Below are 15,770 nucleotides of genomic sequence, written 5' to 3'. Positions count from 1 at the left end.
ACAGGGACCTATGCTTTAAAATAGTCAAACTACCTCAGGCATTATAATTATTACCCCATTATTAAGCGATCACAATAATGGTACCAAAACAATATCATTGAAACGGCCGTTGATACTCTAAACCCGGTCAAGGACACATCAGTTCCCATCACAGGGGCAATAATGAAGGATATAATATGACCTTGGCCTCTCAAGGGTAAATGCTATCCGCGCCCTTTGCTGAAGGATCACCAGTGTTGATATTTCCAGCTGCCACGCCCACTCTATATCATTCTCCTGTTCCACTGAAACACTGACAGGCAGCCTGTACTCAGTCGCCCAGTCGCGCTTGACCCCCCACCCCCACCCGACACGAACAGGCACTCAAGCAATGAATATGTGCATGTATATACGTGTGTGCGTGTGTGTGTGTGAGAGAGAGAGAGAGAGAGAGAGAGAGAGAGAGAGAGAGAGAGAGAGAGAGAGACTGAAACAAGAGACAGAGGCAGAGGAGGGGGGGGGGGGGGGGGGGGAGAAGTATAAGATTAGAAAACAAGTGAACAAACAATAAAACAATAAGACAGACAATAACAAACAAATACCGTTATCACCGGCCTCCAAGGAATTACTGTGGGTACACTGGTAGGTCTGCACATATCATAATCAATAAACATGACAAGATATAAGTACTTGGCTCATCACGATACTACCAACAACAACTACAAAAATAAAAAATAGAAAATAAATACCTAGGTATAACGGACAAAAGACGAACGCAAAGTTTGCACGACAGACACGCTGATATTTCTATTTCATCAAGTCCGTATTTAGTTCCAACGCTGGCACCATCCTACTTTCGATTTCTGACAAAACAACTCACAGGATTTGCGTCGCTAGTGACACGTGACATGCAAATGAGAGAGGTCAACCGGTCTGCTCCAATCGCAGAGGCGCCGCTAAACAACTCGCAACGGCGTAATTTGCGGCGGCTACGTGACTGTCTCGTCTGGCATTATTAGTGCTGTGCTGATCTTCGTTGCTGTGAGTTTGCTTCCAGAATCAAAATGCCGAAGTACAAGGTTTATGTTACTAGGCGAATTCCGAAACCAGGCCCAGCTTTTCTGAAGAAAAATGATTGTGAATTGACGTTTTGGGACAGCGACGATGCCATTCCACATGCCGACTTAGTGAACAATATCGGGGAAAATAAATACGACGCTCTTCTGTGCATGTTGACTGACCAGGTAGATGCTGCAGTTATGGATGCTGCAGGTGAGGATTGCTCACGGTTTCTTCCTTTCTTTTTCTTCAATTTTATGTTGTTGTTTTTATCTGTTTGTGAGGCTGTAACGCGGATGTATGACAGTATGACTGCACTTTCTCTTTTCTAGATTCCCGCATGCCTTTTGTTTTTAATCTGATCATGAATTGAAAGATTCGGTAATTTACCGAAAGATTAGATATTCAGATATCTTTCTCTTGAATTACACACGTTTCCGTTGTTTATCGAGTAAATAACCACGCCGATTTTGTTTTTGTTTTTAAAGACGCATACTGCGGGGCACCTTGGTGTGTCACCTTGACCTTGCTGACAACCTTGCCAGGTCATGCCTTGAGAAGGAAGTACAGGCACATGCAGATTCGAGTAGCGGTTTGCGGCTGATCTGCGCAGTTATTGCATGTTCAGTTTTATTTAGTAATGGAACAGATAAAGACCTGTTACGATCCCATCAATGAAACTGCGACTTTTATATCACAGACATTTAAACACCCATTTGAAAGGGGAATTACCCAGCTATAGAAAGAGATGTCTTGTGAAAAGAAAATGGAAGGGGCTGCGTGAGAAAGCAAGATTAATTCAGCTGTGTGGCGTTGGAATCAATGCGCTTTTTCTCGGCCAAGTCTCTTTTTCGGCCTATGCAGCGTATCATATCAAGACAGAGCGCTTCAAGATGGCGATGAAAAAAGAGACGATGAAGCGAGATGTGAAAGAAAGTTATAATACTTTAGGTATAGCAGACGACTCGGTCAATGAAATTGTCAGACAGAACATTGTTATGATAGGAATGTTAGCTGGGTTGGTCACAAATCTTCAAGAGCAGTTGATCCCTAGGTTTATGTAGAAAACCACACGGAGGAGACCGCGACACACTACATGCCATCACAGTTCAAACACCGCAGCCATCTTTGAAAAGCATGCACGCTGCAGGCAAGTATATTATCCAAAAGCCGCTCGCGGTGTGCTTCGCGTACACTTTTCTGCACTGCCGTGAGAAACAGGATTTTAAAAAGCGCACTGCGATTGCTTTGACGACTTTTCCCCAGGCAATTCGTCTCAGAATTACCTAAAAAAATAAAGTATAAATTAAGCTTGAGTATTAGTGACTGAATAATCAGTACAAAAGCTTTAATATAGAAAGGAAATAATTCGAACCTGTATGTATTTCTCAGGCATTTTGATGCCACTATAAATCAATTCTTTTTACAGTTTATTTACAATCGCATAGCGATTTGCCTTGTTACTGTGAATTTGGGGAAAAGGTTGATGTATTTTGTATTTTTTCTGTTTGACCAGATATGTTTCTATAGTACATGAATGATAAGCAATCCCCTTGTACATTTTTTTTATTGTTGTGTGTGTAGGGAGATTATACTTAACATCAAAAGGTTGTTGAAACACCAAATCATGATTTAAAACACCCAAAACTTTGCCATTGTTTGGGCAAATTTGATGCATTTTTTCACTGCTAGGAACTGCTGAAAATGTGTGTGTAACATTTGGGAGTGAATGAATGTGAAATGTTGAACTAAATGCATCTTACCTCATACCACCATACCTCTCTCTCTCTCTCTCTCTCTCTCTCTCTCTCTCTCTCTCTCTCTCTCTCTCTCTCTCTCTCTCTCTCTCTCTCTCTCTCTCTCTCTCTCCCTCTCTCCTCTCTCTCTCTCTCCTCCCCTCTCTCTCTCTCCTCGATCCCTCTCTCTCTCCTCGATCCCTCTCTCTCTCCTCCCCTCTCTCTCTCTCGATCTCTCTCGATTCTCTCTCTCGCTCTCTCAAACACTTTCTCTCTCTTCCCCCTTTTCCCATGATCCCTGCATGTTGTGTTCCTTGTCGGCATTGATGCGTTCACATTCAGACATACAGACTTGAATCATCAGTGGGTTCTTCGAACACGTCTTTACTTGTCAAGCTTTCCATACTACTTCTTCTTGTCGTTCGCTGTTAGATCGTCAGTCCGGACTGCAGGGCGAAATGTGCTAGCTGTCCTCTCCAAGTCCTCTCTGCATGGGGCCTTATAGCTTCTTTTGTCGAGCTGTCTCAAGCTTTCCATACCAAAGGGGAAGTGCTCACCCAACATAGTCACTTGTACACATCATAATTGTGACGTAGTAGATTTTATATTGTGTACTATGTCACTATAGTGACATAGTACACAATATAAAATCCCCCTTCTTCTGGAATGTTATCTGTCTGATTAACATTGTAGTACACAATATAACAATCCCTTTCTCTCAGTCTAATATTGCTTGTCATTTATTTCAACCTGTGCAGGACCCCAGCTGCAGGTCATAGCCTCCATGTCAGTAGGCTATGAACACATTGACCTTGATGCCTGCAAGGAAAGAAACATCAAGGTCACCAACACGCCCAATGTTTCCACCGACAGTGTTGCCGAGTGCACCGTCAGTCTTCTGCTTTTCGTCACCAGACGCCTCAAAGAAGGTCAGGATGTGGCGTGAAAAGGACAGGAAGTTGTAAAGTTTCGATTTAGAAATGTGAAATAGCCGATTTCGAAAATGGTTTCAGGATAAGTTTTTAGATTTGAAAACAAAGTTAAGTGAACACTTTTACCCTTGTGGTGCCAAATTGTGTCGCAAATCATTGAAATTCTATGGGGTCATTGGCTCCCATCAGGCCAACAGTGACATTGTCCCATATGAGCTATAACGGCAACCTGTGCTGTGGTGCACAAACCAAAAGTGGGTGGTACCCAACCAAGAGAGAACAAACATTGGGGTCTGATTAGTGGAAATCACAAGTAATCTCAATTTCAACCAATCCAACACTGCGGCTGGCTCCCACTCAGTTGGTAACTTTCTCATGCACCTCGGCCCTGGATACACAGCCTTCTTTTCCTGACTTGCCAAACTTTCATTCCTACATATGTCAGTTTCTTTTTTTTTTTTTTTCTTTTTCAGTTTCTTTTGGTTATGTGCGCAGTATTAAGAACAAGTCAGAAGAGCATGATGATTCATGTTGGGTATCTTTCCTTTTTGGCTCACCTGAGTGACAGGAGAGATCTATACTATATTAGTCAGCGGTATTTGTCTGTATGGACTGACGGCTGGCTGCATGCAATTGCCTTGAACAAAACCCTTAGGCCAAAAAAAAAAATAGGTCTGTTTACGGTAACATAGGCCCAAAAAATAGGGTCGGTAGGTCGGGGTTGTTTTTTTTGTTTTTTTTTTCCAAAAAACCATATTTTTACGTTATTTTGCCAAAAAAACAAGATTTTTTTCTTTTTCTTTTCCGAAATGCCAAAAAAAAGTCTAGGGTCGCGCGAAAAAACTAGGGTCGGTCGGGTTACCGTAAACAGACCTATTTTTTTTTTTGGCCTTATAACGTTGAGGTATATGTAAAGTATAGTTTTCTTCGTTTAATTATATGCTGGATCAAATTTTGTTTGTGAGTTGGAATGATTGCAATGTGCAGGTATACAGTCGGTGAGGGAAGGGAGGCAACCAGAATGGCGCCCAACATGGCTTTGTGGCTACGAAGTCACTAACAGTGTTATTGGCATATTTGGTAAGTGTCTATATTATGAACCCTTGAAGAAAAACTTAGTTTTTTGTATGCTCAGCATGAACACATTATATTTGTTCACTAGGCTAGATGCTCTTTGTGCCTACCCTAAGACAGTGGTCATTTTTGTTTGATGGCCGTTTAAATTAAAAAATCTTTACTGTGTGTGCCGAAGGAAGGGGATTGGGGGGGGGGGGGGGGGGGGGGAAGGAGTGCATGTGTCTAAAAGGGGTCTGTGTATGTGCTACATTTAAAAAATCCGTACTTAAAACTACTGTTTTCAAACGTTCTGAAATCATTTTGCGCCAGGACTTAACGCTCTCTGTTACGAAATTGTTGGAAGTTCATGTAGTGGAAGCACTGTACTACCTGTGCATGAAGGGGGGGGGGGGGGGGGGAGGTAGGTAGGTTGCATGTGCTTGCAAAGTGTTAGTGTGTGTGTGTGTGCTACATTTAAACCAGTAATTTAAACATTTCCTCCTCCTCTCCCTCTCAGGGCTGGGCCGTATCGGTTATGGTGTGGGGAAGCGGTTGCTGCCGTTTGGACCGAAGAAGATGCTGTACCATGATGTGGTGCAGGTGTCCTTTGCCAAGGACATCGAGGCTGAGTACTGCGAAACTCTAGACGAAATGCTGGGACAGGTCGACTTTCTCTGTATCTGCTGCAACCTCACACCACAGACACGCCACAAGATCAACAGCAAAACCCTGGCAAGGTATATAGACAAGTGTGTCATTCAGGCGGGCAAGCTCCCATTGGACACTCAACTTATTGGGTCCATGGACCCCAAACTTTCAGTGATGCCGACTTTTTGAAACTCGAAGCCCTTGACAAAAACATTATAGTCATATGGGTACGATCACCTCCCTAAACTTACATCGGTATAGAGCAGTAGTGATTGTAAGCATGATAAAGTATATTTAGTGAGTCCCGGGACCCGCTTTAGTTGTAGTGCGTCATGGGACGTCCCTCCATGAATTTCTAGTAAGAATTCTCTGCTTCTAGTGTGTATAGGACGCAGGGACTCACACTTTAGGGAGCCCTGGTCATTTTCCTAATTAGAATTTGTTTGTAGAGGTTATTTAATGAAATAGATTATAATAAAGTGTGCTGTCAATAATAAAAACATTAAAAAAATACCCCAATTAAACAAATTACACTCTTCCAAATGTCTTAAAGCTGCACAGCAGTACCTGCGATGTGTGGACCCTCCCATGAGAGGACACCTTCCTTAAAAGGACACCTTCTTTTGTCCCTTTTTATATTGTCTCTACCAAAGTATACCTGTCATGAAAGGCCACCTGTAATGTGGGGACACTTGGCTATTCCTAAGGGTGTCCTTTCATCGCAGGTACCACTGTAGTAACTGTGTGACTCTTATGTCTCTTTTCCCCACCAGGATGAAGAACACAGCCGTCATCGTCAACACTGGCCGTGGAGGGGTCATCAACCACGATGACCTCTGCGTGGCTCTCAAGAACAACACCATCGGTGGTGCGGGCTTGGATGTGACGGAGCCGGAGCCTCTATCCAAAGACCACCCCCTGGTGGGTCTGCCCAACTGTGTCATCACGCCTCACATGGGCTCCAACACCTGGGATTCTCGCGACAGCATGTCGCTCACCGCTGCCCAGTGCATCGTCAGCGTCTTTAATAAGGAGAAACCTATGGGACTCGTAGCGTAGACGTTTCAGATTGCCATTTGCTTATCAACCTTGTTGCACCTATACTGTTAGTTTTTCTGATTTCTAGCATACATGTTAAAGATTAGCCTTAGGTGATCTGGCAAACGGTTGTTTTGCTTCTGCGTGAGTGCTTGTAGTTCTTTGTGTTTGGTTTCAAGAATAGAATATAACAGTTCCACAGAAGGCTGCTCAGTGCATTATAAGTGTCTTCAAGAAGAAGAAAGCCATGGCACTTAATTGTGGCATAAATGTTAAAGATTACCCTTAGCTAACAAGTCGTGGTTGAAAACGACGTTAAACACCAAATAAAGAAAGAAAGCAAGAAAGCTAACGAGTCTCTGATCAGTCTCGTTTGATTCTTAATTTTGGTTAGTTTTTTTTAGAATAAAAAGTAACAATAAGTCTGATGGCCACTCGATCAGTGCTCTGTTCGTGGCTTTGAAAACGAGAAACCTACTGGACTTGTAACATAAATGTTAGAGATTGCTCTGTGCGGATCAGTATTGTCAGCATCTGAAAAGATGCCTTCCTTTTGGCATAAACCAAAATGTCAACCACCACTGATCTGTTTAGCGATTTAAAATAGAATAAAGCATTCTTCCACAAGGACACACTTAAAAAGTTGCCAGCGTGACTGCTTTCTGTGCCGATATCGAGTGGACATTTTGTTTTTGAACATTTTGCAAAATGACATGGGTGTCAGTCATGCTGTTAAGATATACCTGCTCTGCACCAAAAGTAGCCATAATAATAATAATAATAATAATAAGAACATTTATATAGCGCTAAATCAAAAACTTTCGTTAAAAAGGCTTGCTCTGAGCGCTTGACATCTAAACTAAAACGTCATTAAATTACATATTACTTCCCCAAATCTCATAAATAGCAATTTACTTCCGTTAAGTGCTTAAACGTTGAACACGCTTCCCTGGTAACACAAGGGAAGCCACTCCCCTAAAGAAAAATCACATAAACAGTCACTAGACCACGTGATACCTCAGGGTAGGCTCCCCTTATCGCCACGTGACACGCGGCCGCCATCTTCAATTCACTTCTCTTCCAACGCCTGAGCTGCTCAGACGTGTTGGTTCACGCTCCGGCCTTTTGTGGCCGTTTCAGCTTTTTTGAAGCTGAGTTTTTCCCTGGTTTTCTCTACGTTCGGGTGAGACCTTTCTATTCGTATTGTGGCTAGCGTTTTCTGTTGTAGAAATTGTTTGTTACAACTTTTTCGGTCAACATGTCTGACAAAGAACATAAGAAACGTGCGTCTGCATCAGCGAGTTCAGATTCTTCTTCAAAGCGGTCAGCTAAGAAAACGAAAGCCAATCCTACTGTTCATGTCACGGACCCTATCAATGATACTTCTTTTAGTGTTGTTATTGATCCTCCTGCTGAGTCTCTTGTTGATTCTGCCGCTCCTGTACTTAGCATTGAACCGGCAGACAAAGCTCCGTTAGACAAGGAGCAAATGATGGATATTTTTTCATTCCTTTGCTGGTCAGCTTAAAGACATTTTTGCTGAGGAAAGGAGAGCGGCTAGTCGTGTTACGTCCATTCTTCCTTCTAGAGTTGGTGGTGTGCAATCTTTGGCTAAATTGCGTACACCTTCAGCTACCGTTACGTCGGCCGACGTCTCGGTTGAGTATCCAGCTTCCGGTCGGTACGAGTGGCCATGCTCGTATCCGGAACTGGCTTCAGGTGTCCCTCACCTTCAAGGTATGTCTGGTCAGGCACAGGAAGTCAGCTGTCGTTCCGCGACAGTGGGTGACAATCGTGTCTTACAAGAGCGTCCAATAGCGGGTACACCTTCCTTTCTTGCGGACGTTTCTTGTGCCACCCCACTGGGGGTGCGTCGCGAGCGTATTCTACATAACGCTTCGTCGATAGCACAGGCATCTTCCGGTCCGCGTGCGGAACCGGAAGAGGACATTGGCCAGATGTCTCGAGAGGCGGTCACTTCCGGTGATCGACCTCGCTCGGTTCCGGTTACCGCTGCCAGTAATACTGAGTGTACTGAACGCGGTTTCTTACCGGAAGGAAGCGCTTTTGCGCAAGACTCTTCGTCTGTTTACGGAAGTACTAATTCCGAACAGGATGAAGTTTTCCGGTTACCGGCAAGGTTTATCCAGGCTCTTGCTCTTGCAGCAGAGGTGACCTCACGGTATTTTCCGGAGGGAGTGGTCGCAGCTGTAGACGATTCTGCTCCTCCTAAATCAGCGGTTGACGATTTTTTACCATCGCAACCTGTCGCCTCGGGGTTTCGTTTCTCAGAATCTCCCTTGGTGGCTTATGAAATGGCGAAAGTTTTGGCTACTCACCCACCGCTGGGTAGTAACATTCCTCTTCGCCCAGTGCCACTTCTGGTGGCGCATGGACCGGTTCCTCCTTCAGTGGATTCATGGCTGGCCACAGAGCAGCAGGCTTCTGTGTTTCGCCATGCCACACACAGGAAGTTAGTGTTGAAACAGTCCAATCGCGGGTTGATTCAAACTTTTGCCCTACCTCGGGCTCCACTTCCGGTGACTCCAGCTGTTGACTTCCTGCGTTTTGAGCATTTCAAGAAGGATAAAGCGTTTCCTTACACTGAATCTTCTCTTCTGGGGTTAGAGGAAACAGGCAGATCTGCACTGGAACTTGCATCCCTCTCGGATACGCTGCTGCGTTCTTTGACGCGGGCGCTTACTTCTTCCCTAGAACCATTTGAGTTCAGGCAAGATGCAAGCGAACAGGATGTGGCGGCTCTTTTGTCGGCATTGGCTAAAGTTTCGGCGCAACAAATGGCGTCATCAGCACGGCTCTACGCTCATGCAGTTTTTACTCGAAGGGATAACTTCCTCTCCGAGTCCAGACTGCAGGATCGGCGAACTATTGACTCTTTGCGCACATCTCCCTTCACGGAGGAGGCGCTCTTTGGTCCTTTGGCTCTTGATGCTCTTCACAAAGAGACCCAAGAGGCAAAGGATTTGGAGTTTGCCAGATACACTCAACGCTCCGCTAGTCATACCATACAATCCGACTCTGCTACCTACATGGCCCCTGCGGTTAAAGGTAGCTTTAAGCAAAACTCTGGTTCCTCTCGAGGTCGTGGAAGGGGTGCTTCTTCTGGCAATAAGAAGCCTTCCTTTGGCAAGTCTCGGGGGTCTGGGCGAAATCCCAACCCCCAGTGATTCCCCCCTGATCTGATTATCCCTGCAGCCGCCATCCCCGTGATGGTGGGCGGTCCGTCTCGGGCGATCGTATTTTGGATGCAGAACGTAACCAACAATTGGATCGTAGGGATAGTCAGATCGGGGTTCCGGCTTCTCTGGAAAGAGGAAAAGGCTCCTCTTACCAGAGTTCTCCCTCACTTTTCTTTTCCGGCCAACAAGGAATCAGTCATGGTCATAGATGCCGAGATTCTGGCCCTTTTACGGAAGCAAGCGGTGGAGGTAGTATTAGATCATTCCTCCCCCGGATTTTTCAACCGGATTTTCGTGGTACCCAAGGCCTCAGGGGGGTGGCGCCCAGTTCTGGAACTTTCCTCTCTGAACGCCTAAGGGACATACGCTTTACCATGAAAACACCAGCTACGGTCAGGGACACCTTTCGCCCGGGCGATTGGGTCACCTCCATCGACCTCTTAGACGCGTATTTCATCTTCTCATCCATCCTTGCGACAGGAAGTGGTTGAGGTTTCGGTGGAGAAACAAGGCATACTAGTTTCGGGCCCTGCCCTTCGGCCTATTCTTAGCACCATGGATCTTCACAATGGGTGTTCGATAGATTTGTGCTCTTATTCGGCAGAAGGGGGTACGTCTTTGGGCGTACCTCGACGATTGGCTGATTCTGCATCAGGCTCGAGATCTTTGCCTTTCTCACACTCATGTCGTCCTGCGCCTCGCATTGGATATGGGTTTTGCAGTCAATCAGACCAAGTCGGATCTCACTCCCGCTCAGGAGTTTTCTTACCTGGGCATGAGATTCAACACAGTAGCCTGGACCGTTCGGCCCTCTCTCAGGAGAGTGGACAAACTCCAAGACTTAATCAGAAATGGACAAGCCAACACTGGATCCGGACCTACTACGTCTGTCTCGGGGCTCTCCCGTCCCTCTCAATCTCGTAAAGGGAGAGCTTCTACAACCAAGAACAGGCATTCCTCACGGAAATCCGCAGTCTCTGCTTCTTCACGGGTGGATGTTGTGAGAAATTCTCTTCTGCACGCAGGTGCTTCAGACATCACTGTTTCGTTGATTCAGAAAGCTCACAGAGCTTCCACAAATTCGGTTTATTCCTCTCACTAGAAAGCTTGGAATACTTGGTGTCAGTTAAACAACGTCAACCCAGTAGCGCCTAGGTCCATGCAAGTCGCTAATCATTTGGCTTGGTTGTCTTCACAAGGTTGTTCTGCATCCTCCCTTAAGGTTAGAAGATCAGTTATATCTTCAACATTACGACAGTTAGGGCATGTTATCAATCTTGGCGGTCCAATAGCTTCAGTGCTGAAAGGCGCCTCGATTGCAGATATTAAAACAAACAACCAGTACCGGCTTGGGATCTCTTTCTTGTTCTTGAATTTTTGAGATCGTCAGACTTTGAGCCTTTGCATGCTGCAAGCTTACCAAATCTAACCCGCAAGACATTAATGTTACTGTTGTTAGCTTCAGCCAGACGCGGTAGCGAGGTACATTCTTTATCTGGCCTGCAGAAAGACATTTCGTTTCAAGCAGACGGTTTCGTCTCGCTTAATTTTCGACCAGATTTTCTAAATCAGAGACCAGATCAGCAATCACCAGTGATCACAGTTCATCCACTGTCTAATATATTAGCTCCAAACGATCCAGATCTTATGAACTGTCCGGTTCGTGCGCTAACGACTTACTTATCTCGTACAAGCCCCATTCGGGCTAGTAGTCAGAAGCTGTTATTCATCTCCACGAACACAGCTAGACACAAAGACATTGCCAAAGTCACTTTAGCAAAATGGGCTTCCACTCTCATTAGACAAGCCTATGTGTGGTGGCAGCAGAATGATGGTGGGCGTTCTTCTCAGTTCATCCTTCCTCTCTCCTCGGCGAGGACTCATGAGACCCGTGCTTGGGCCTCATCTCTCGCTGTCTTCAAATCCAGGCGTCTATCTGAGGTCTTGGGCGCCGCTTACTGGAGATCAGAAGACGTCTTCCTGAATTACTATTTGAGGGACGTCTCTGGCACTCGTCCTTATGGATGCAACGTCCTACCTGCGGTCGTGGTTGCCGGGCAGGCTCTACCCAGAACTTAGGGTGAGTTGTCTGTCTGCTTATATTCATGTTTTATGATCCCACCTCCTTAAGTAGCAATCTGCTATTTATGAGATTTGGGGAAGTAATATGTAATTTAATCAAAAATTTTAGTGTAAATTTTCATTTGATTAATATACTTACCCAAATCTCATATCAAATGCCCTCCCACCTACCCCGCTTTCAGACTTGCTCAGGCTTGTCAAGAAGTGAATTGAAGATGGCGGCCGCGTGTCACGTGGCGATAAGGGGAGCCTACCCTGAGGTATCACGTGGTCTAGTGACTGTTTATGTGATTTTTCTTTAGGGGAGTGGCTTCCCTTGTGTTACCAGGGAAGCGTGTTCAACGTTTAAGCACTTAACGGAAGTAAATTGCTATTTATGAGATTTGGGTAAGTATATTAATCAAATGAAAATTTACACTAAAATTTTTGATTCACACTCTTTACAATGATGTACAAGAACTTCATGTCACACTCTTTCATTCAGTATAGCACCATTCACACAGTTGTTATTCTGTACAAGACAATAAGTTAGTCTAACATTTAGAATGTTCATAAGATGAAAACAAGAGAAAACCAGACTGATTAAAACAACTGCTTAGTGCTAACAAAGCATGAATCTTAATGATAACGTAATACATGTTTAACTGTTAAGACCATAAAGCCATGGCTGTAGATATTTTTTTTTTGCGTCCGTGTGGAAGGATGCTCGTATTTTTTTTGGTTAATGTTTAAGCCTGCATGGATCTACGACAATTTGTAATTAATAATATGATCTGCAAGGGAAGCTAGGATGTAAGGGGTGGCAAAGTCTAGGACTGCATGGTTGTGTAATCATTACACATTGTGCTTTTGCTGATCTGTTTCGCTTCAGTTTGTCTACTAAATCTTCATGTTAGCTTACAAGAATAAAATTATGATATGTTAAGTTCTGGTATCCTCTTTGTGTGTAAAATATTAATGTAAGTTTACCTTACGACTTGGCTGTGCTTGCTGATTTTATGGTGCTTGTTTGTGTTAATTCACACGCATATTTCATGCACCTCACAGAGTTTGAATGTAACATTGTCAAAAATTTTCCTGATTTGTTCTTTTATCAAAGCATAATAAAAAATGTAATTCTAGGATAGAATAGGAAAATGCGGGAGACTACTCACTGTATATAAGCTTTTATTGTAATACGGTGTGCTGCATCGTAATTGCTTTCACTGCAGATTTGTCATAAAATATGTAAAAGCAGGGACCTATATAGGTCTATGGTAAAAGTTACCACAGTCAACCACTTGTGTGGGAAAAAAGTGTTTGAAGACCAATCTCTTGTAAGGATCAATGTAAGTTGATTTACTCCTCATCTCTGGTACAACTGCACGTTTTATTATTAATACCCTAGCCATCCTAATTTTGGGGGAAAATTGGTCAAGAAATGAAAAAGAAATGTCATCTTCCTTTTTGAATTATTCCCCTTTACTGAATGAAAAACCTAGGACAAAAGTATATGGGATGCGAACCCGTGACTTGGAGACCGACTTCTTATCTACTAGCTAGGCCATTGCGCCTGTCCTAAATGTGAATCAACAGTCGTGTCGTTAACTTTTTAACTTCATACTGGACATATTTTATGGGACCAAAAATCTATGACAGCTAGTGTACCAATTAAAAGATCCTCTTAATTGTGCTGCACGCACCACCCATCATGCATAGCTGAAATCGGCTCCTGTGATGTATCCCATGACCAACACCTTGTGAGAATCCAGATCCAAAAATTACCGGCAGTCATTGGACTACAGTATTTATGAATCTCATAATCCTAGTCAGTGTTAAGTTTTGTCAGCTACCCCCCGCGGGTTAGGGTGAAGAATTTATCCGATGCTCCCCAGCATGTCGTAAGAGGCAACTAACGGATTCTGTTTCTCCTTTTACCCTTGTTAAGTGTTTCTTGTATAGAATATAGTCAATTTTTGTAAAGATTTTAGTCAAGCAGTATGTAAGAAATGTTAAGTCCTTTGTACTGGAAACTTGCATTCTCCCAGTAAGGTAATATATTGTACTACGTTGCAAGCCCCTGGAGCAAATTTTTGATTATAGTGCTTTTGTGCTTTTGTGAACAAGAAACAATTAACAAGTGGCTCTATCCCATCACCCCCCCTTTCCCCGTCGCGATATAACCTTCGTGGTTGAAAACTACGTTAAACACCAAATAAAGAAAGAAAGAAAGTGCTTTTGTGAACAAGAAACAATTGACAAGTGGCTCTATCCCATCTCCCCCCTTTCCCCATCGCGATATAACCTTCGTGGTTGAAAACGACGTTAAACACCAAATAAAGAAAGAAAGTTTTGTCAGCTTAATTCATACAAGTCTTATTTGTAACCTGTGTTCTTTTAATGTTTTTTTGTTTTTTTAATGTCAGTAACAAACGGTTTATGTTGGTTCCAATATCATATCAGCAGAGGTTTGCCATTTGTGATTTATGACAAAAAAGACAACAAATATGTTTGTGGCACAGTGGTTAAAAAATCTCACCTTTGAATCTCATGAGCTGCCGTTAACGTTAGTTAACGTTACAATTTGTCGCACCTTTGCTTTTTAATGGTACGCATATTACTTGCACGTCTTGCGAAAATTTCTTGCGTAGATTAATTGTTTCCGATCGGTCTAAGGTATACTAATGGCATGTAGTATAGTATAACCTTTTTGACACTTATATATATAATATATGAATGTATAAAAAAAATCACATATTGCTCATTTTGTTTTATTGCACAACTAATTATTAGCAGGTATACTTTGTCGTTCCTTATTGCACAACTAAATGTTATTGGTATCAACCCATTCCCAATGGTTTTTGTGTTTTTTCTGTGTCTGTGTACAGTGATTAATGTGTATGTCAGTATTATAACCTTGAATGGTTGAAAACGACGTTAAACACCAAATAAAGAAAGAAAGTATGTCAGTATTGTGCCATCTTCTTACTGCCCGTTATGCCGGTTGGCATGTAGGGCAGCATATTATGTGCCATGACCTGTGATGTATTAGATGTGTGCTTCACATGACAAGTTCAGGCTTGGGAATGATACGCCTTTCGTCATAAATACGACGAAGTCTTTTTCTAATTGTGTGCCCTTAAAAATGCTTAAAACACATTTTCCAGTCAGTACGCCCAAATCACTTTTATTCATTCCAAGGCCTGCAAGTTAGATGGTGCAGTACGTGTTACCGCTTGTTCACAGGCCAATTTCCTAGTAACGAGAAGTTAGGCTGTTTGTGAGAGGTAGCAGTGTATTTCAAGGAATCTATCCAGCATTGCCACAACAAATCGTTCACTGTGATTTGTAATTTTTCTAAAGAAATGGGGTCATATCCAGCGGACACGTACTGCATGACATATACATTGGAGTACGTTATTCGCTGCGATCGTTGTTTAAACTGGTCGACCATACAGTGTTTCCTGTTTTACGAGGTTTTATTAGTGAGGCACAACACTTCCGCTTGTATAAAATCCTGACAGAGTTATTTCTGGATCATTGTTTTAACTGGTCGACCTGGCATGTGTTTCCTGTTTTACGAGGTTTTATTAGCGAGGCCTAACACCTCTGCTTGTATAAAATCCCAACAGAGTTATTTCTGGAAAACGCCTATTGACCCTGTGTGAGGGGTGTGTGACATCACACTGAATTAATCTCAAAATGTTCACTCTTCTTTCAGTATGCTAGCTATGTCAGTTCAGCATGCAGGGCAAATTCACCGCAACACGGTGGCCTAGTGGTAAGGCGTCCGCCCAGTGAGCGGGAGATCGTGGGTTCGAACCCCGGCCGGGTCATACCTTAGACTTAAAAATTGGCAATCTTGTGGCTGCTCCGCCTGGCGTCTGGCATTATGGGGTTAGTGCTGGGACTGGTTGGTCCGGTGTCAGAATAATGTGACTGGGTGAGACATGAAGCCTGTGCTGCGACTTCTGTCTTGTGTGTGGCTCACGTTAAATGTGACGTCAAAGCAGCACCGATACATTTGCTACTTTTTACCCCTTCAGAACCACAGGAGCTTG

The 15,770-nt window shown here is 43.6% G+C and overlaps 1 protein-coding gene across 1 annotated transcript; it reads left to right on the top strand.

Annotated features, from left to right (window-relative positions):
• Window positions 1–921: 921 nt before the first annotated feature.
• LOC138978066 (glyoxylate reductase/hydroxypyruvate reductase-like) lies at window positions 922–14,671 on the top strand. The gene is made up of 5 exons (XM_070350697.1): window positions 922–1,251; window positions 3,533–3,703; window positions 4,694–4,786; window positions 5,280–5,499; window positions 6,184–14,671. Exons 1-5 carry the CDS (start codon window positions 1,044–1,046, stop codon window positions 6,467–6,469), a joined length of 978 nt encoding a protein of 325 aa, XP_070206798.1. The 5' UTR covers window positions 922–1,043; the 3' UTR covers window positions 6,470–14,671.
• The last annotated feature ends 1,099 nt before the right edge of the window (window positions 14,672–15,770 follow it).

Source organism: Littorina saxatilis, linkage group LG10, assembly GCF_037325665.1.
Source record: "Littorina saxatilis isolate snail1 linkage group LG10, US_GU_Lsax_2.0, whole genome shotgun sequence".
NCBI lineage: Eukaryota > Metazoa > Mollusca > Gastropoda > Littorinimorpha > Littorinidae > Littorina > Littorina saxatilis.
This window is presented reverse-complemented; position numbering and strand designations above follow the sequence as displayed.